A 19,642-nucleotide genomic window follows, 5' to 3' on the forward strand; every position below is an offset into this window, starting at 1 on the left:
AGATAAGATGAAACCATCTGATCGAAGAGGGAAAGTTATGTAATTGTGCAGCTATCAGCATTATCAGCACTGCGGCGTACTAGCAACTGGCTCTTGATTCATGCTATGCGGGATTATCTGTTATCCTTTAAAAGAAAATGTTAATGCCTCAGGTATTCATAATGCATTTCAGGCAGTCACTAAATGCTGGAATCCAAAATGTCTTATTTCCCAGGTGCCCTTAGACAGAGCAGAGAACCGCGAGCGCTTAGAGAAGCTGCAGGCTCAGCTGAGGTGGAGCGGGTTCTCTGGGATTCAGCAGCTTCTTTTGAAGGGTTTCACCTCCCAGGCCACTTCTGACCTCACCTTACAGCTCTTCTGCCAGCTCACGCCGGTCTCCCGTGTGCCTGTCGTCGACAGCTCACAGTCTATAGGTAAGTGCTGGAGCTTAGCTTAGCTCTGTCAGTGACAAAGTGTGTTGTTTTTATTTATAGTGGGTGGTGTTGATGGTCGACCTCTTTCTCTCTGTGCAGGCTTCCCTCTGAATGTGCTGTGCCTGCTGCCTCACCTGGTGCAGCACTTTGGCCACCCGACTCAGTTTTGTAAGGAGAGCGCTGAGAGGATCGCACAGGTACAATGTAGTTCTACACTTGAGCTTAGTCTAGTTTACTTTCCCTTGGGTTACTTCAGTTTATTTTAGGTTGGGTTAGGCTTTATTAAGCATTAGAGCAAGTTTATCTAAAAAAAGCGTATGAGGAAAGAAAATTTAAAAGCGGTCTGCTGTGTGCCTCTCCCTCCCTCTCATGCTCCCTCTCCCTCCCTCTCATGCTCCCTCTCCCTCCCTCTCTCAGGTGTGTTTGGAGGAGAAGAACACAAAGCTGTCCCATCTGGCCCATGTGATGACTCTCTATAAGACACGTTCCTACACACGGGACCCTTTCTCCTGGGTCAGTGTGGTTTGCCGCTACCTCCACGAGGCTTTCTCCGACATCACACTCAACATGGTCACCTACATGGCTGAGGTAAATGCTGTTAGATATGCATTACATGCCCTTTTTGTAGGTTTACACTCTCCCAGTGTCGCCACGGAGATATACTACAAGTATTGGACTCAACTCGTTGCATTTTAGGATAGCAGGTTTCAGTGGACACATAGACAGGTGCAGAAAGATAGCACTTTGCTCACTTTAATCTAGTGTTATATTTGCGAGTCACCCATTGACTTTCCCCCTAAGCAAGACCAATTTTGTGGTTGCATGATTTGTCACTAGCTAAATGTCTCTTTCTATGTCTTAGCTGCTGGATAAGGGCCTTCCCAGTATGCAGCAGTCTCTCCTCCAGATCATCTACTGTCTGCTCAGCCACATGGACCTGACTGCAGTTCAAGTCAAACAGTTCAATGCTGATGTCATGAAGACCATTGAGAAATTTGTCCAGGTGAGTGTGAGCTAAAGCTTTATTCCACTACTGCTCCGTGTGTTATTGTGTGCTATAAAGTATGCGCTGCTGTTTCTCTTATACTGTGTGTTTGACATGTGAATCCACAGACAGTGCACTGGAAGGATGCTTTAAACATATTAAAGCTGGTGGTATCACGCTCTGCCAGCCTTGTTCATCCGGTGTACGGCCACACGCAGGGCGACCTCTCGAACCTAGAGGTCAGCAGAGTGTGGGACGGTTCAGCCAAGGCTCTGCCTGGGAAAACCCTGGACTTCACTTTTGACATATCGGAGGTGAGTAAGCAACAAAATAAAACTTCAATTCTTAAATAGACACTTAATGGTACTGGGATTTTTTTAAACAATTTCAAGAGTCATAAATGCTTGTGATACTCAAACCATTCATTGTTTTCTTCACAGACTCCAGTGATTGGGCGTCGGTTCGACGAGCTCCAGGGTTCAGGGGGTAGAGAGGGGAAGGCCAGAGCCATGGCGGTAACCCGCAGTACGTCCTCCACTTCCTCTGGATCCAACTCCAACACCATCCTGGTGCCTGTGAGCTGGAGGCGACCACAGTCATCTCAGGTAGAGTTAGACCCCACCATTAACATGTCGCCATATTAAAATGGTAGATCAGTTTATGTATATTTCTTTGTGTAGCTCTCACTGTAAGTCTTTGGCGTGGCATCTTAGTGCTGCTCTGTATTTTAACTTTATGACACATATTTACTTTGTAATATTGTGACAAGCATAAATATCAGAGCTGCTGCTGCTTGATATATCCAATAACATACCGGCATCCATTTTTTGTTTTGACAAGTCATTTATCTGCATGTACTTGCCTTAGTTAAATAGAACAAGCATAAACAATATTAGACTTTGTGTATGTGTAAATTCATGGAACAACTGGGCTCAACTGATTTATTAGTTATTTAAACTGAAGCACATAAAAATAAACAAGCCAATACAGTGGAAAGGGACAGTCTCCAGTATAAAAGAGTTTATGACCATTCCTTCTTTGATTCATACTTTTCTGAATTTTTCTGTCTTTCTCCCACATACAGAAAAGAACCAGAGAGAAGCTGGTGAACGTTTTGTCTCTTTGTGGACAAGAAGTTGGACTCACGAAGAACCCATCTGTAAGCTACGTCCCATGTCTTGTTTTACAATATTCTACCTGTGATGCCTGCTTGATTACAGACAACAAAAATCTAGAAAACAGCACAGGTCGCTTTTGTTTTAGGCAAATTGTGTCACTCTACTCTTTTTAGTTGTGCAAAGTGTTCACAGAACTCAGAATTGGAGTTTTTGAATTTGTTAATCTTTGCGAGGTCCTCCGATCTCTTCAGATATTTATAAGACAATAAAGCCTCCGTCATTTGTTGAAAACATTACCAGCTGTCTGTGATGAGTTTAAATACCCTTTTTTTTTTCCTTCTCGTCAGGTGATTTTCTCATCGTGTGGCGACTTGGACATGATGGAGGTGCGGGAGAGTGGCGTGTCATCAGAGGACGGTGGAACCAGAGAGGACACACTAGACGACACCGCCAGTGAGCAGCAGTTCAGGGTTTTCCGAGACTTTGACTTCCTGGACGTGGAGCTGGAAGACGGAGAGGTGATATATCACATACCGTTGTTATTTCACCCACGGTCACTTAATTTAACTCTCTCCTTCCCTTTTACTTTTATTACGTGTTTCAATTTTTCTGCCTGTCTTTCTTTAACATCAATATATTTGAAATGTATTTCTCTGCCCCTCCTCCTTGTCTCCTCTCTGTCTAACTCTGTGTCTCTCTCTCTTCCCCCTTGCTACCTAGGAGCTCCAGGTAAGGTGTCTCACACTGAGCAATTGCATTAGCTTTTATAAGCGCTTTGGTGTTGCTGGCTCCTTTGTTTCTTACTGGAAAAAAAATATATTGATCATGCTTCATTTTGCTCTCACAGCTTGGTTGCTAAACTATATTTCTGACAATACTGCTATTAGTCATAATTGATATAAATGATATTGTAAAGTCCTTATGGGATAAAGATGATCATATTGAATGACTGAATGCAAACCGCCTCTCCAGCATATTTTCATGCCATGAATAACAGTTCATTTTGCATCGTGTGCTTGTCACCAGACGCTCTTAGACAGCAACCATTCATTATCTTGAAAGTTAACAAGATTCTTCTCACGGCAGTGAAAATGACTGCTACCACTGCCGCTGCCCTTGTCTTCCAATGTATATGTGTGTGTGTTTCATCTAGGGCGAGACCGTCGATAACTTTAACTGGGGCGTGCGTCGGCGATCTCTGGACAGCACAGAGCTGGGTGACCTGTTAGAGGAGAGCCAGCACTCAGGCAGCACCCCCAGTCTGGGTCACGAGGACCCCCACGATTCAGACGAGTCGTCAGAGGAAGAGGAGTCCTCAACCAGCCAGAGCCTGTCTCACTCTCAGCTTGTGCGTAGCCTGAACGGTTGGATCTGTACAACATCACCATCCACTGAAGCCTGAAAAACTTCATTATCTGTTATTGTAATGACTCAATTTGACAGAGTAAGTCAAAATAATAGATATTCCTCGTTCTCCTTCCTTTTCCAGACTAACCCTTCTCCATCAGAGGAGACCAATCACACTGATTCTTTATCCACTTCTTACGACACATCTGCCGACCCACAATCCCTCAATGCCACCACACCGGGCCAGGGACCCCTCCATGACGATCACAGTGGCCTACATGTGAGGAATGATACTCATTAGTAAAGATATGTATTTATATTGATACATTTGTTATCCTCAGGAAAATATAAACCAATGTCTCCTCAGGGGAGGGTGTGTGGTGAGGATGAAGACACTCAGGCCCACGATGACGAACTGTCACTGAGCGCCAACGAGCTCCCTCACGGGTCAGACTGCGGTGAGAGCTTCACCCTGGAGTTGCCGGGGCAGCCTCAGGATCAGCTGCCCAATCTGGACCACAGACTCAACCCAGACTACTGCCAACCACCGCTGGACTTTCTAGACCCCAACTGTCTGCCCAGGTGAATGTGACAGACAGGAGTAACAGAACAGGAAACAATATGGAATATTGTTTATCAACCTGCAGGTTGACGGACAATGGGACTAAACTGCAGTCTAAGAGCCTTATTTTAATCTGCCACAACCATTATATTTGTACACTGGTTGTTTATTATAGCCTGTCATTCATGTTCAGTGTAATTCATATTAACCCTGGTTCCTGAGGCATTGTATTTTCTACCCATTTTTTCCAAATAATATATGAATAGAAGCAATCACATTATCCAGCTCATATAATCCCATGAGGTAGCTGGGCACTGGATTTTGATATAAAACCTTTTTATTCGGGGGGAAAGCTATCAAAACCTTTTTTTTCTTTGTGCCCCCCGTTTCTTTCCCATTCCTGTGGTTGACAGCTTACGTGATGATGTAGATGACTTGGAAGACCTTGGTTTTCCTCCTCCCCCCTCTCCATTTTTCTCCGCCATCTTGGCAGCCTTCCAACCCACAGTGTGTGACGATGCTGAGGAGGCGTGGCGCTGTCACATCAACCAGCTTGTGACAGACTCGGATGGGTCCTGCGCCGTCTACACTTTTCAAGTCTTCTCGTCTCTCTTTAAGGTAAATAGTTGAAAAGAGGAATTCATCACACTGAGAATGTCGATTCGCTTTTTGTCCCTGTGTTTCTATTTGTGTTTCTTTATTAATTATTTAAGCATCAAACAAATGCTGACATCCAGTAGGATTTACATTCATGTATGTGCAACAGTACAGTAATTCCTCAACGTTTCTCCCTTTCCCAGAACATCCAGGGTAAATTCTGCACCCTGACAACCGATGTTGCCACTTACCTTGGAGAGGGCCTAAGGGGCATCGGATCAAAGTTCCTCAGGTCCTCACAGATGCTAACCACATGCTCAGATTGTCCCACGATCTACATTGATGCCGACACGGTGAGCACTGCTGGCAGACATAATTGACTTGGCGTTGATTGCGGCGTGTTGCTCAGACCAGCTAATGGTTTCCTGCAAACAGAGCGAAACGGGATTTCTGCTGTCTCATTTTTCACCTCCTCCTCTCTCCACGTTGCTCTTTCTAGATCATGTCCTATGGTCTTCTTGAAAAGATGAAGTTCAGTGCGCTGGAGCTGCAGGAATATCTGGATACCTACAACACCAAAGAGGAGGCTGCTGTATCGGTAACTCAGCCTCTCCACATCTTTGATGAATTTGTTTGTTTTTCTTCATGCAAATGTATGACTAACCAATCCTCCTCTTTCCCTCACTCTTGCTATCTTCAATTTTTTTCCTTCAGTGGCTGAGGAACTGTAAGGACACTTTTCCCAGGTGTCCCGGGGACAGCGTGGTTACCTGCCAGCCTGGAGACTCAGAGGAGAAGGTACAGACAACTTATTTACAAGTTGTTTACTATAACAAGCAGATATCTATAGTTTACAGGCAAACTCACTCAGCATATAGGTATCTTCTTCGTCTGTGCTTTGTATTTCTATTTCTCTTTGCCTCTTTGCTTCTCTGTGATTTTGTCACACTGAAATGTTTTCTCTCTTTGTGTGTTTTTATCCCTCTGATTCTTTCCCCTAGCCACCAAGAACTAATTGAAATTGAAATTTTTTTTTTTTAAAAGTTGCTGGGTTTTATACACAGTTGACTAATTCTTGCTAGCTGGACTGTGGTTTATACTGAGCTGTGCATGTGTTTGATTGACGCTTTGTCTTCCTCTCACCTCACTCTGACGCCCTAACATGCTCTCTCGCTGTCTAGCAAATGGAGTCTCTTGCAGTAAGTTCTCTTCCAAGTTTCTTCACTTCCCTGCTTTAGATTCCTCTTAAATGAACTGCTTAATTCACAAAACAGTCAGCCAGTCACGTTACTGTGTGTTTGTATTCCTTTGCATGTGTGTGTATGTGTGATGTGCACTCTTGAGAATGTGTAACTGTGTCTTTGTTCTTGTCCTTGTCTTTGTTATTGTGTCCGCACGTTCTCGGCTACTGATGATTGTGACTCTTGTCTTCTAGCAACTGGAGCTTTGTCAGAGGCTCTACAAGCTGCACTTCCAGCTTCTCCTACTCTTCCAGTCCTACTGCTCTCTGATTGGTCAAGTTCACGCCATCAGCTCTGTGCCTGAGGTGAGCCAAAACATTCCTGGCATTCATACAGATATTTATTTTATTGGTTCCTCTGGTGGTGTGTATGTGACAAGATTCACTATACAAGTAATCTGTTGCCAGAATCGAATAGATAAAATACCAATGCTGTGGATGTTTTTTTTGGAGGTTTAACGATTCTGAAACCGAGACCAAAACCGCGATACAAACATTCGTGATCTCATACCACAATACAGGAAGACAGAACAGCAGCACTCCCAACCTGCAGGTGCAGCCTGTTGAGTTCACATTATGTCACTAATGTAACAGAACACATTTTCCATTTCACAGTTAACACTGTAACACATGTAAAGCATGAAATTATTCTTTTATTTAAAGATATGGGTAAAGTAAGGTAGATAAGGTGTAATGATTTCGAGTTTGTATAAAAGTGAAAAATAGTAGTAGTTTTGGTAGTTAAAGAAATTATTCACCTGCCAATCTTACTTTAAATTGTATTTGGATCAGGCAGATTTGGCTAAGATATGTACCGGGTGGGACATTTTACAGTTGAAAAATAAACTTGTCAGTGCTCTCTGCTGGACAGACGGTGTAATGGAGACACTTGTGTGGCGTGTTTACATGCACTCTAGTAACCTGGGTACTGTAATTCCATGCATACATGCAGCAGGTCAGTAATCAGATTTCTCCCGTACCCCTGACTTTATTTTGGGAGCATGCCTGGGCGGACAGACAGACAGAGCACGGCTCTTCCTCACAGCACTAATGTGTCTCAATTCAACATATATTCAAACATTCAGCTGTGCAAACTGAATGAGACTTCTAGAGGTTACTCTCCGCCGCAGTGTAGGTCATTAATGGGAAACACTGTAGTAGCCCTGGTCACTCAAGTGTATATAAATGCAGTGAGTGCTTCTAAAGTAGCCCTGTCTTTTCCATTTCTGTACTGCAGTTTTGTGTTACTTTCTTGTGATCAGCCATCAGACTGTATGATAAAATGTTAGTGGTATACACAGCATGTTTGTGACACAGTATATTTGATAATACTGGCTTTACTGGCAACAAATGAAGTTAAGTTACATGATTGTTGTAGCTACCTGTGTCCACGAACGGCAAATTCACTTCAGAGTTGTCAGTTTAAAAAAACTGAACATGTAACATTTTTAAATACATTTATTTTTTGTTAAATGTTTTAAAATGTTGTTGAACTGAAGAAAACACTTTTCAACACTTTCATTTCCTAAAGAGAATCTTGAGTATTGAATCAAATGATACAAATGTTCTTCTGGAATTACACTGAAGCACACACACACACACACACACACACACACACACACACACACACACACACACACACGTACACTTACTTACACACTCAACCACCATCTGTCTCACCTTGTAGCTGCTGAACATGTCTCGAGAGCTCACTGATCTGAAGACCAGCCTGCAGGCGGCAGAGGCGGCTGTAGCCAGCGACCTGGAACACAAACTCTTGGCCCACGCTCACGCACACGCCACCCAGGTGGCAGCCGTGGTTGTGCCCAGCTTCCCCACCTCCGAGGCAGCTGTGCAGGCCATACTGGAGTGCCTTAAGAACCATGAGTTCACCAAAGCTGTGCGCTACATCCAGGAGTGCAGGTGAGTAACAGCCCTGCTGGCATTAAGTAGTTTGTGCTGATATTTGATATCCTAAAGTGTGAATATTTTTATGTCCCAGCATCACATTTACTTTATTATCTTTGGAAAGAGTCTGAAACATCTGTTAGACTTTTAAGTAGTAGCGATATCTTCTGGAGTGTTTGTGAAAATAAGCAGTTGCTTTGTAGAGCTGCACCACAGGCTGCTATTGTTGGAAGTGAATAAAAGCGCTGTATTGGAGCTAATCAAACACCAATGTATGCTTGATCAACATGACAAATCAAAACTTCTTCTTGCCTTCTTCCTTTTTATCCCATTTCCAGGAGGCAGTGGCCCAGTGGAGTGTTCGGCGGCAGCTCAGAGAGCGAGGTCCAGACGCTGCTCAACATCTACTTCCGCCACCAGACGCTGGGCCAGACGGGCACCATCGCCCTGGTTGGCTCCCGCCAGGACCTCAGTCTGATCTGCTCCAAGCTGTTGGAACTCAACGGGGAGATCCGCGACATGATCCGCCGCGCCCAGGGTTACCGGGTCGTCACAACCTACCTCCCCGACTCCAGCGTGTCCGGGACCAGCCTCTGACAGGACCTCAGGAGCCCCCCGCCCCCTCCTTCCCCACCCTTACCGCTCCCATCACTGCAGCCATTGACCCTTCAGAAACCTCCACCTCCACATCCCTCGCTGCCGTCTCAGCATGCTCTCACAGAGGAGGCCCAGCACCCACATACCTGGCCATTGCCTCCTCCTGTGTGTCTGCTGCCCCGGCTGCACAGCTCCAGACAGATACATGCCTACCGCCCTGCACAACACTAGATCCAGAAGCACATTTAGACCATGACCCAAACCATTCTCTGCTCTCCTCATCCTCCACTGTAGACTCTGATGGCTCTTGGCTTGATTTCCCCAAACCCCCGGACCTGTTCTCTACACACAGCTGCTCTAACACACCAGATTTTACACTGCCGCACACACAAGAGCCGAGGAGGAGCTGTCTTGAGGAGAACACTAATCTTTATTGTCCTTTCAGAGGACATTCATCACACAGTTCACCACTGTCACATTCACACAAACACCTGATATCATCTCTCACATCTAACACACTGCTGACTGTCGCCTCAGAACCCACCTTGCTTACACACTCTGACACAAACGCGTCGCCCATCCCCCCTCAGGGCTCCCATCTCCCCCATTTCCCCCGCTCTCCATACAAACACTCAAGCCTATGCTCAGTTCTTCACCCGGGCCATGACGCAGTCTTAACCCGTGGCCCTGCTCCATCTTCATCTCTTCTTCCTCCCCCACCTCCCCCTCCCTGTCCCACCAGCCCAGGAGAGGCTGCAGCATGGGGCTGTTGTTGCTCCCTCGGTGGAGCTGCCATGCCCTTATCTCGCTACCTGGGGAAGGTGGGGCACGCCACCCTGCCCCTATTGAAAGTAGGGGGGCTCCTGAATGCTGAACCATCGGACGTCCAGACCTAAGACATCAAACTCACCACGACAGAGCCTGGACCTCTGTGAATCCAAATACCTGAAACTAACTATTCCTGACTGACTCTTAGATCTTTGTATCTATGAAAAAAAAAAAGGAGATGATATGCCAGATACCTGGAGTTGTTTTAAGGACGTAAATCATGTCCCAGATATAATTGGACGTGTCACTGAACCCACTGGATATAACAACTGCTGTACGTTGATAAAGATGACCTGATGTGATTCTATCTAAGCACGAGCTTCGCTTAACAGCTACATGTTGTGAAATCGATGTGCTCCTAGTTTAAGTCCTGCTTGATGGTCATCATTCAGCATCTAACCTGTTCTGCACCTGAGGACCTGTGAAGGCATTTAGCTCAGATTTCTAACTCGCTTCCCAGAGGAACTCAAGACCTGATTGAACTTGATTGACTGTTGCTGCCTCCTTTCAGGAAGGACACAGTTTGCTGGTAGTATCACCAGAAACAGTGAGGAAACTACCCGTGGCACTACATAAAATCACTGGTAGAGTTTTCACTATTGCACTAAATGGAGTTTTGGTATTAGTTTTTAAAAGAAAATGTTACAGAAATGCAGTTATGTTACTGTTAGTTTTGTTACTGTGAGAGAAAAGGCTGTCGCTTTTACTGAGAAGGAAGAGCCAAAATCTGGAGGAACTTTTCTCTCCTTTTGTGTCTACTGTTTTGAGACCTCCAACCTCTGGAGGAAACTGTGCAATGCATGACCCAGTTGAATGCTTTCTACTGTACACTAGTGTCTCCTTTTGCTCCCTACAAAGTCTGACCTCTCCAGACTGACTGAAAGACTGATTGAGAAAGACCGGATGCAGAATATTCAAGCGCAATTCCTTATGCTGCCCTTGCTCCGTTTATATTCTGTATCAGTGAACCAGCTTGTCCTCCGACTACTGTTGTAAACATTGGTAGACAAATCATGCCATTATCTGTGCGCGGCACACACTCCTCTGTGACTAGTTGGAGCATCATTAGTGAGTGTGCACACTGTATATCTCTCAACTGTCCTACACTGTAACACTTTGACCTTCTGTGTTCACATGCCAAGAGGATGGTGCATGTACACACTCAAATATTTCGTCTCCGTCTGTATACTGTTGATAGTTATGGGCACACAACCATAGTCGCATATGTTTGTGTGGTTTGTAGTTACCTTACATGTAAGGGAATGCTGACATTCAGCACTCATTGTTGATGTTCAAAACAAAAACTCGTGCTACTACTGAAGTCGAACACTTCCTGTCGTCAGCCCTTTTTGTGACTCATTTCCCCTCTGGCAGTCATTTGCCCCTTTGCTGTACAGATGTCTTTTTCCTATTTATATCTTATCAGCTATAAATCACTCATTTGACTTAGGTTTTATATTGTTGTTTGTTCTCTCAAATCAAACTGCCATGCATGCATCTTCTGTGTACTGTATGGAGTGTTGGAAATATTTATTAACAAAAATCATATTTTATCTGAAAGATACGTTTGTATGAGGTACAAAAGGGAGCTTTAAGCTCATGCGGGTATGTTGTTTTTTTTTCCCTTGTGTGTGGGAGAACGTGTGTGTGCATGCCAAACAAGAAATTGCACATTTTTAAAAGCTTTTTAGATGAAGACTGTAGTTGTTTTTTTTCCACCTTGTAAATACTTTTACAGCCTTTGTGAAGTTGTTTTGAGTTGATGCTCTGTACAAGTCGGTGTCAAAGTAAAGACATATCAATTATTTCTTGTGTGTTTCACTTAAAACCCTTGCGCACTATAAAATGTTTAAGTTGGATATGCAATTTAATATTCTTTAACATGCTGGCTTGCAGTGGTTAAAACGGTTGCCTCACCCAATGTCAGCTGGGATTTTGTTGATTAGGATAAGATGAAAGTTGCCTGCATTCAAGCAGCACGGGTCAAACCAAGCTCTGGAGGATTATATGTAACACATCAAGATCTTAAACGAAGGTGTGTAAATTCAATCATTTACAGGAATTTCATGTTTGAGGTGCAATATGTTTATTTCATGCACTTTTTTTCTTCTTGCAAAAATTATTTTCATGTTTAGTTAAGCACCAGGATTAAAGGGGGGAATCAAAGAAAGCTAGTTTTGAGACGTTTTCTCAAACAACCAGAGACTCAGCTACTCGCTGGCTGGAGAATAAGTGAATCTCTTTCAGTCTGTTACTGGAGGCAGCTTCCATTCATGACATGTACAGGTAACTACATGTCTGCTGACATGTGTGACATTGGCCTCAACCCTTAGTGCCAAATGCCATCAGATCTACATGAGGAATGGGTCACTTCCAGACCAGAGCGAACACCTTGGGGAGCTCAGACAATGTATTTGAAGCTGTAGGTGGCGTCGCAGGACAGCCTCATGCCCTTGCACCGACAGCACAGATCCTGACGGTGAGGCCTCCTCATGTTAATGTGCCTCTGTTTCTTCTCACAGCTGCAGCAAGTCTGGGAGCAGCCCTGAGACAGAGGGGAGGAGGCAGGAATGTGAATCAAAGAGGCAAGAAAAAAAAAAAAAAACAGGATATTTTAAGCTTTAAAAAGGCTGAAAAACATCAGAAACCTTTTATTGCAACATTTCTTCTTGGTGAAAGACAAGTAAATGTACCTTGCAGAGGATTGGCTCCACTCTGTAGGGGTTAAACCCCACTTGACACTTCCGGCAGAGCTGCTTGTAGTACACCTGACAAGATAAAATATTACCCTGATTCAATACAACTGTAAACATGAGGTAGTGCATGTCAATCGTACGCTGTAAAAAATAGCAGAACACTTACCTTACTGGTACCAGAGATGCACCATACATAAGCACTCTCCCACCGGATGTTGCACTTCTTGCAGTGGAAAAAGCCATACCTCTGCTCCAGGAACTGATATTAAAACAAAAAGGGAAATTTTATGAGATCATTTGTGCAGAGAAAGTGCACAGGATTATGATGTGTGATGGTGTCTCATACTGAACAAAACAAACAAACCTTCATGGTCAGAAACAAGGCCGGATTAACTGACACAGGGAATCCTATTTATGTATCCCATTTATACCACCTTATATTTCTTTCATACCTTGTGTATGTCTCTTGTTGAAATGTGCTATAAATGATAAAGGCCTCAGGGTGGGTCTATATTACCTGTATGTCCTGAAGAGGCTGTCTGCATGAAATCTCATTTTAAGACCTTCATGAGCTGTTTTGTTCTTCTGTGTTGCAAAATTGCCATAAATTACCACACACACACTTTTAGGTTACACCAGGGTAGTATTCCAATGTATGCACATAGTTTAAGGGAAGCAGGATGCCAGGGGCCTGGAAGCAGGCTCATCGTGGTCGGAGCCCCAATAAAGTTTCACTGTGGGCAATTCTGCAGCTTTGGTTTTTCATGAGTCTCTCACGGGAAGATGGGATTAGTTAACACAGTGGAAATTTGAACGCAGTGAGTGCGTGTTCTCTTTGATACAGAAACCCACCTGAAAGTTGGAGCCCTTTGAAGCCTGGCGGAAGGTTGTGTTCACTGTGTCCTCACCGCTGTGATCCGCCTCTGCATCCTTGTCAGACTCGGCTTGTTCGGCGGCTTCAGCTTCTCCTTCACTTCCTCCTTCGACGTCGCCGCCGAGTTTCCGCGGGAAAATCCTGCGGTCAAACACCGGCGAGTAGATGGAGACGGGCCTCAGGAAGCGGAGGTTGCACACCGGCGGTGTGTTGTACGGCGCCCTCACTCCCGCTCTGAACAGATCCGGGCCTTTGGGAGACTTCCAGGACGCAGGAGGATGGTCGCTTTCCAGGCCGAACAGCGTCTTGGGACCCAGCGAGCACTGGACGATTTTATCCACTTTGGCGTTCACCTGCACGCCGCACTCTCTGGTGTTGGCTTTCTTGAGCGGAGGGGGTAACCCGGGGTTGACTTGGGACAGGATGGCCTTGCAGAGCTCCAGATAGTTGAGGCCCTGGGGGGTCATGAAGCGGCCCTCTCGCTTCCCCCAGGTGCTGCCAGGAGCTGGGGGAGCGCAGACCGCGTTACCATAGACGTTGACTGGTGGAAACGTGGACAGGAACCCCTCCATCCTGGAGCCATGAAACCAGTCCAAGTTCTTCCTGCTGAGATTTATACACTTGCCTTTTTGAAGCACTAATTAGTTAATTGAAAACAGGGGCGTGTGAGCTTTAATTGAGCTGCCATGTACTAAAATATTAAGAATTATTCAGCTACAACAGGTTTTTAAATGGTAAGGCATATGATATCATATATTGTGTCATCATTAAATGTGCTACTGACCCACAGAGACACAACGAGCTCCTTCATAGAAAATGAGAGGCATATGTCCTGTGTATGAACTGCCATTCATTGTGTAAAAAAACAAAATGTTAAATGTTGAATAATAATTATATTTAATTACAATTTCATGTAGCCTAATTGGATTTCATTTTTTTGTTTATTTCCTTTTTTTTAAATTCTTTTCCCATAAATATCATAAATAGCTAAAAGTTCACTGCTGAAACCGTTGGTAATGTGTCTGCAGGCCTGAACGTCAAAGAGCTTTAACAAAATATGCTTTGAAGCTAATCTTTCAAACGTATTATACTCAAAATGAGCAAAATATTGAATGTCTTAGTTTTCTGCAGTACAGTATACAGTGCAAATCCGAAAGATTATATTGGAGCTCCCCCTATAGCTCATGTTGACCAGAGACCCATCATAAAAAGACAAAGCAAGCAGCTGATCTTTGAGACATGTATGCCTTTTAGTTTGAGGTTCTATAAAACAGTTTGGCAAGAAGATCTAAGTAGTTTAAAGTCAAGTGGCTTTTTCAGGAAAATCAGTGATAGCAGATAACATTGAAGAGGAACAGATGTTCTTGCATGGGAAAGTGCTATATGTATGAATAGGTTAGCAGGGCAAGGAGAGGGGGAAATGAATGGCTTCATAGTAGTCTAAAACGCGTGTGAGAAAAGGCTGCATGAATAGAGGCACAGTGACTTGATAAAATACCCTTTAATAGGCAGAGACACCTTTAAAAATATGAATAGCAGTATCGAGAAGCAGCTAATGGATTATAAAGATAGTTCACACAGAGGAAACATGAATGTCATCCTAATGAGAACATTATGTTTTTGTGACCCTATTTCATTTATGAGATCATTTTTCACACGGAAAAAAACTCATTTGAAACACAGCCTGCTGCTACGTTTGGGTGCTGTCGGAAAACTGGGCTTTCAATTTTAGAGCGAAAGAACAGAACCCAAAAACGCAATAAAGGCAACTGTCAAAATGGTACTTGTCCAAGATGTGTTTGCTGTAAACACTATTATTTATTATTTATTTATTATTATTATCCATATCAGTGTATCAGTGTTTAACTTATAGGCTACAGTGTAACTTGCACATTTTTACAAGGATAAGTAAAATATCATTTCTGAACACTGCATTTCTGAATTTACGTAATATCAAGGAAATAGTATTTACTAGTCTGGTTTTTATTAGATAAGATATAAGATCTTCAACGGGTTATAGCTTAAAACACACCTGTAATCCACATTCTGAGCAGCACTGGATAAAAAAAACTTTACATGATATGAACAACTTTATTTATAAACTAGAGAAGGGGAATGACATACATTTGTTACACATACATCACTTGTTTTCGTTTATGAATGTGATATTTCCCTAGCAGACAAAGAATTTTATACAGTCATCAATATAACAAAACCATGTACTGTGACAAACGAATGTATTTGTTTTTTTGTCTTTTTTTTGGAATAGCAACAGTTCAAAAACATGTTACACTGAGTCAGTTTAAATTTACAAAATGAGCAATTATATTATTCTCCCTTTTTATCAAATTGTACATCTCCTGTCAGATATTTTCATGCGAATATTATCAGTGTTAGACTAATCTGTCAATTAAGTAAAATTAGTGTTTATAAATCCAATAATATTAAAATATTACATGAATTTGTAATTATGTTATGAAGTAACAGGATAATACGAGCATCACCTGAAGGGCCCATAGACCTACAAGGACTCGCTCTATAGGTGGCGCTGTACCCTCATTGATGGTTCGTACCCATGGGCACTGGATCCACACATATTGGCGCCATTTTGGAGCTAGGAGGGGGAAGAGAGCTGCAGAGGAGGACACGATTGATCACAATTCACCGTAACAGGTAAGAAAATGCACAAATAAGCAAATCCTTTTGATTCAAATGTAGCGGTATTTTCAGGCACTGCTGCAAAAACGAGGTACAACCCAGGATTTATCAGCGGAGTAGCCAGGTTTCCAGCGCGAAGAGGTGAAGAGCAGCCCGCCTTGCTCGCCTGTGTTCTCGGCAGCCGTGTCCCGATTCACGGCGCTGGTTGACCTGGTCCTGCGGCGCAGAATGGCTAGCTAGAGAAATACGAGCCCATTCGCTAGACTCAATGTCCGGACAGAATGAGCAAACAACGGCCCGACTTGGTTGTATGATTGCGGTCAGGATAACGATATAACAGTGGATAGCCGGGGTGTTTTGTTCAGTGTAACGTTGCTATCTGTCCGCCCTCTGTCACTGAGATTGCTGCTGCTGTTGCTAATGTTAGCTCCGTTATGCTAGCGAGATGTGCATACCAGCTAGCTGGCTAACTGCAGCTAACTAGATTAGCCGCGGTTAACATTATAGCAACAAGGAGCCCGGCTACACCACAGTCCCTGGCCTTGACATGCTGTTGTACCATAACAATAAGACCCACCATTCATACAATGTTTTCCTCTGTGTGTTAACTCACATTAACTTTACCGTGGAAATAAATTGCACTTAACGCTAATAGAAATGTAGCGGCTGCTCGGGTGTAACATTATTTCGCTGTGGCTCATAGCATTGCTTTTTATTGCAGATATATCGTCTCGTAGCGTAAATGGTTTATTTAGTGGTTGATCGGCTGTGTAACTGATCCATTTACCAGATATCGGGTGAATATTTTACTTTTTCTAACGAGGGCCCTTTGTTATTGAAAGCAGCACACCTGGTATCCTGTACAGTTATTGTTATAATATCTATACAACGTTTGCTAACAACAAAAGGATTTGAGAGAAAGAGTTGCGGCAATAAAAACCACAAAGACAGGAGGAGGTCTGTCATAGAACGCATGGTATTTTATACACTGAGTCAGTTGTCAGTGCATTTGTTTTGACAGCTATCAGCCTGTGGTTATTGATTATTGTGGATTGGCCAACGGATCACAGGCTATGAAAAGGCAGAAATATATGATTAATTAGTTGGATTTCGGTTATTAGAAAGTTGTTTCTTTGGAATATTTTATTATATGACAAGCAGTTCCATTTAAGATAACTTAAAAAAAAAAAAACTAAAAAAAAAAAAAATTGGATTTGTATGCTGGCCAAATGAAATTATTGTGATTGTACACACATTTTCGTGTTTATAATCTTTTTTTAAATTGGTGTGCACAAAACCACATGTCATGAACTAGTGTATTATCAGGAGTGTCTCTGTAGCAGTTCTGGTCTAAGTTGATTTTTGTCATTTGTTTGGTGCTGAAGTCCTTCAGCTTCACTTTTGTCCACAAAAAGGAAAACTTAGAAAAATATGTTTGGTCAGAGTCTCTGCAAAGCCTCACTGGTCTTTAGTTGTGTTTCTCTGTGAATGTTTGTGTTGAATGGATACAGAGGGAAACAATGACTGCACTGCCTAGTAAACGTAGGCATGTGATTCGGCAGTGTTGTCTGTTTGTAGATGACATGTCATATGGCTTTCCTTGCTGTGCAGCTTATATGGAGGTTTACTCCAACTTCACTGTCTCATTCTCATAACCCTTGGACTTCCCACTTCCTCATTCACTCTTTCATTGTTATGCCTGGCTGGTCTTCTGTGGTTCAGATTTGGCAGAGACATGCTCCAGTAAATTTTGTCTATTTTATGTCATCTGGGGAAAACTGGACTCATTGCCAGTGCTTCCCTTTTCAGTGGGTTTCCCTCACTTTGTGTTTGTATGAGTGTCTATATGGAGTTTGTTAGAACCAGCTGGTGTCCAGTCCTCCCTCTGCTTGCTGCCAGTCCTACTTTTTCCCTTGATCACCCACAGGGTTAAAAACAGGGATGTCTTTGTCAGGGTTCAGACTAGGTTAGGAGAACTGCTCTGACTCCTCACATTTCTGCTGGCAGCTGTGTTAAAGGCCTAACGTGGGGAGAGCAGAAGCAGCAGACAGATAGAAACCCCTCGGTGGGGGGGATAAATGTGTTTGACTTTGATAAACCAGTAATGAGTTGAAAGTAGCCCATGTTCAAGAGGTTTAGTGAAGGGTAAAGCGTGCCCGCGTGTATTTGCTGCTGCTTCTTAAAGTGAAAATTTCCCTGGTGGATGGTACCCAGACAGACCCCCTAAGTTGAGAAATACTCTACTCTGATTGGCTGCCATGGCTCTCTCTGTGTGTCAGTGTGGTGGACGGAGAGAGAGATGGACTCAAATTTGGCAGCAGCTGTGGGGTGGAACAGAAGGTCAGAATCAAGCAATTTGGCAGCTGGCCAGTGTCCAGTGTGTGCATTTGGCCCCTCTTGCGTGTCTGTGTTTTATAAAAGCTCAAGTACAGCTGCAGAAAATTGTTGTGTTGTGATTAAAAACTCAGTATTGCAGTCTGGACTCTAAATCAAACCCAGAAAGCACTTTTGTCAGATGGCAGACCTACTGACCCAGACTACTTCACAATAATCAATTCTCCTTCAGTGATAAAAGCAACATAATTTACAAGAAGTTGCAAACAAGGCTGTAGTTACAGAAGTCCATCTGTTCATTCATTTAAAGCATTTAGTAACAGAATATATGCAGTGATGGTTTTTTTGAAAAGTAGCATAACCTTGTTTTGACGAGTCCCCTGACAGAGGTGGATTACGTGGAGTGAGATAGTGGAGCAGGGCTGAGAACATGTTCAGCTGATGCATTCCACATTTCAGACAATTTGAATACATTACAAGTGAAAGCATGTAAAGTGCCAAAGCTGTCATGCAGACAAAATGAAAATGTGACAGAATTTACCTTGTGGCAAGTGCTGCCTTTGCACTGCAGTTCTAAACTTCACAGACATCCAGGACAGGGTGATGGATCCGCCTGTGTCCAGTCGCTGTCTTTTCATTTTCCTTAACTGTCGTCCATCTGTCATTTAGGATATATCAGACGCCACGTCTCAGTTTTGACAATACTTGGAGAAGTAATGCATTTCACAACTTTTTTCTGTGGGATTGCACCAGTTCACAGCATTATTATACAGTTATATCATAGGAGTCAAAATGTTAGGTAAGATTGAGTCAGAGATGGCATGTTTGTTACTGATTGAAATTGAAGAATGCTGCCTGAATTGCACATTCTTGTACAAATCAGGTGCAGATTTTTTTTTATTAAGATACTGAGCAAGACAGTGTAGCAGCCAGATAATAAAAACAAAAAAAAATGAAGTAAAGCAATTTAGGGTTCAGATTGTTCTAATTTTCCACAGGCCGACGTGACTTCTTCTGGTCTTGTTTTATGAGACCAACAGTCAAAAACCTAAGAATATTTAGTTTACCATAATGAACGTGAAAGAAAAGCATAAATCCTCACAAATGTGAGAAAATAGAATAAGTAAGTGTTTTTGTTTTTGCTTAAAATGACCAAAAAAGGTTCTTTTATCAGAGTAGTTAACTTAAGCAGATTAACTTGTCGATCGAGAAATAGATCAATTAGCATTTTCTTGCGGATCTAAAGCTTTTGCCTGTAAATCTGAATTTAAAAAAAGCACTGTTATAATTTCTCAACTGAAGCTATGTATTTGTCACATTGTCTGAAAAGAACACTGAGTTACACAAGTCTACAATTAGAAAACTGTAAGACTCATGAAATTAGGACAGAAATGGAGCTGGTTAACAATTTGGAAATGGGAAAGGCAAGGTACACAAATATGTGTTTTTAAAAAAAACCCTCTACAACCCAATAATGGTCATGAA

The 19,642-nt window shown here is 43.0% G+C and overlaps 3 protein-coding genes across 4 annotated transcripts in view; 2 read left to right on the top strand and 1 right to left on the bottom strand.

The window, feature by feature from the left end:
* The window catches only part of fryb (furry homolog b (Drosophila)), a 51,831-nt gene extending 40,431 nt beyond the window's left edge, over positions 1-11,400 (top strand). The window contains exons 48-66 of one of the 2 annotated variants that reach the window (XM_087176711.1): positions 215-413; positions 513-610; positions 831-1,001; positions 1,276-1,416; positions 1,527-1,712; positions 1,839-2,003; positions 2,483-2,557; positions 2,864-3,034; positions 3,237-3,245; positions 3,670-3,864; positions 4,006-4,143; positions 4,231-4,445; positions 4,839-5,043; positions 5,226-5,375; positions 5,522-5,620; positions 5,737-5,820; positions 6,458-6,568; positions 7,950-8,185; positions 8,509-11,400. In XM_087176711.1, coding sequence (XP_087032837.1) covers positions 215-413; positions 513-610; positions 831-1,001; positions 1,276-1,416; positions 1,527-1,712; positions 1,839-2,003; positions 2,483-2,557; positions 2,864-3,034; positions 3,237-3,245; positions 3,670-3,864; positions 4,006-4,143; positions 4,231-4,445; positions 4,839-5,043; positions 5,226-5,375; positions 5,522-5,620; positions 5,737-5,820; positions 6,458-6,568; positions 7,950-8,185; positions 8,509-8,767 — 2,907 coding nt within the window. In that variant the 3' untranslated portion in view covers positions 8,768-11,400. The remainder of the gene's footprint in view (positions 1-214; positions 414-512; positions 611-830; positions 1,002-1,275; positions 1,417-1,526; positions 1,713-1,838; positions 2,004-2,482; positions 2,558-2,863; positions 3,035-3,236; positions 3,246-3,669; positions 3,865-4,005; positions 4,144-4,230; positions 4,446-4,838; positions 5,044-5,225; positions 5,376-5,521; positions 5,621-5,736; positions 5,821-6,457; positions 6,569-7,949; positions 8,186-8,508) is intronic. The other variant, XM_087176712.1, reaches the window with a different exon arrangement.
* Positions 11,401-11,507: 107 nt separating this feature from the next.
* Positions 11,508-13,737, bottom strand: zar1l (zygote arrest 1-like). The gene is made up of 4 exons (XM_023416618.2): positions 13,144-13,737; positions 12,458-12,550; positions 12,289-12,363; positions 11,508-12,140 (listed from the first exon to the last, which is right to left on the bottom strand). The coding sequence occupies exons 1-4, from the start codon at positions 13,735-13,737 to the stop codon at positions 11,997-11,999; spliced, it is 906 nt and encodes a 301-aa protein (XP_023272386.1). The 3' UTR covers positions 11,508-11,996.
* A 2,012-nt stretch (positions 13,738-15,749) lies between these two features.
* Positions 15,750-19,642, top strand: part of pds5b (PDS5 cohesin associated factor B) — a 29,419-nt gene continuing 25,526 nt past the window's right edge. The window contains exon 1 of the mRNA XM_023416611.2: positions 15,750-15,838. The gene's annotated coding sequence lies outside the window, so the exon portion shown is untranslated. The remainder of the gene's footprint in view (positions 15,839-19,642) is intronic.

This window comes from Seriola lalandi, unplaced genomic scaffold (genome assembly GCF_002814215.2).
Source record: "Seriola lalandi dorsalis isolate HSWRI2012SDOR001 ecotype SW California unplaced genomic scaffold, Sedor1 jcf7180002054567, whole genome shotgun sequence".
Lineage (NCBI taxonomy): Eukaryota > Metazoa > Chordata > Actinopteri > Carangiformes > Carangidae > Seriola > Seriola lalandi.

Coding starts and splice junctions, on each gene's coding strand:
- zar1l (XM_023416618.2), bottom strand. CDS start 13,737: ATGGAGGGGTTCCTGTCCACGTTTCCACCAGTCAACGTCTATGGTAAC. Junction 12,364..12,457: donor GCATCTCTGGTACCAGTAAG/GTAAGTGTTCTG, acceptor TTATCTTGTCAG/GTGTACTACAAGCAGCTCTG. Junction 12,141..12,288: donor TGGAGCCAATCCTCTGCAAG/GTACATTTACTT, acceptor CCTCTGTCTCAG/GGCTGCTCCCAGACTTGCTG.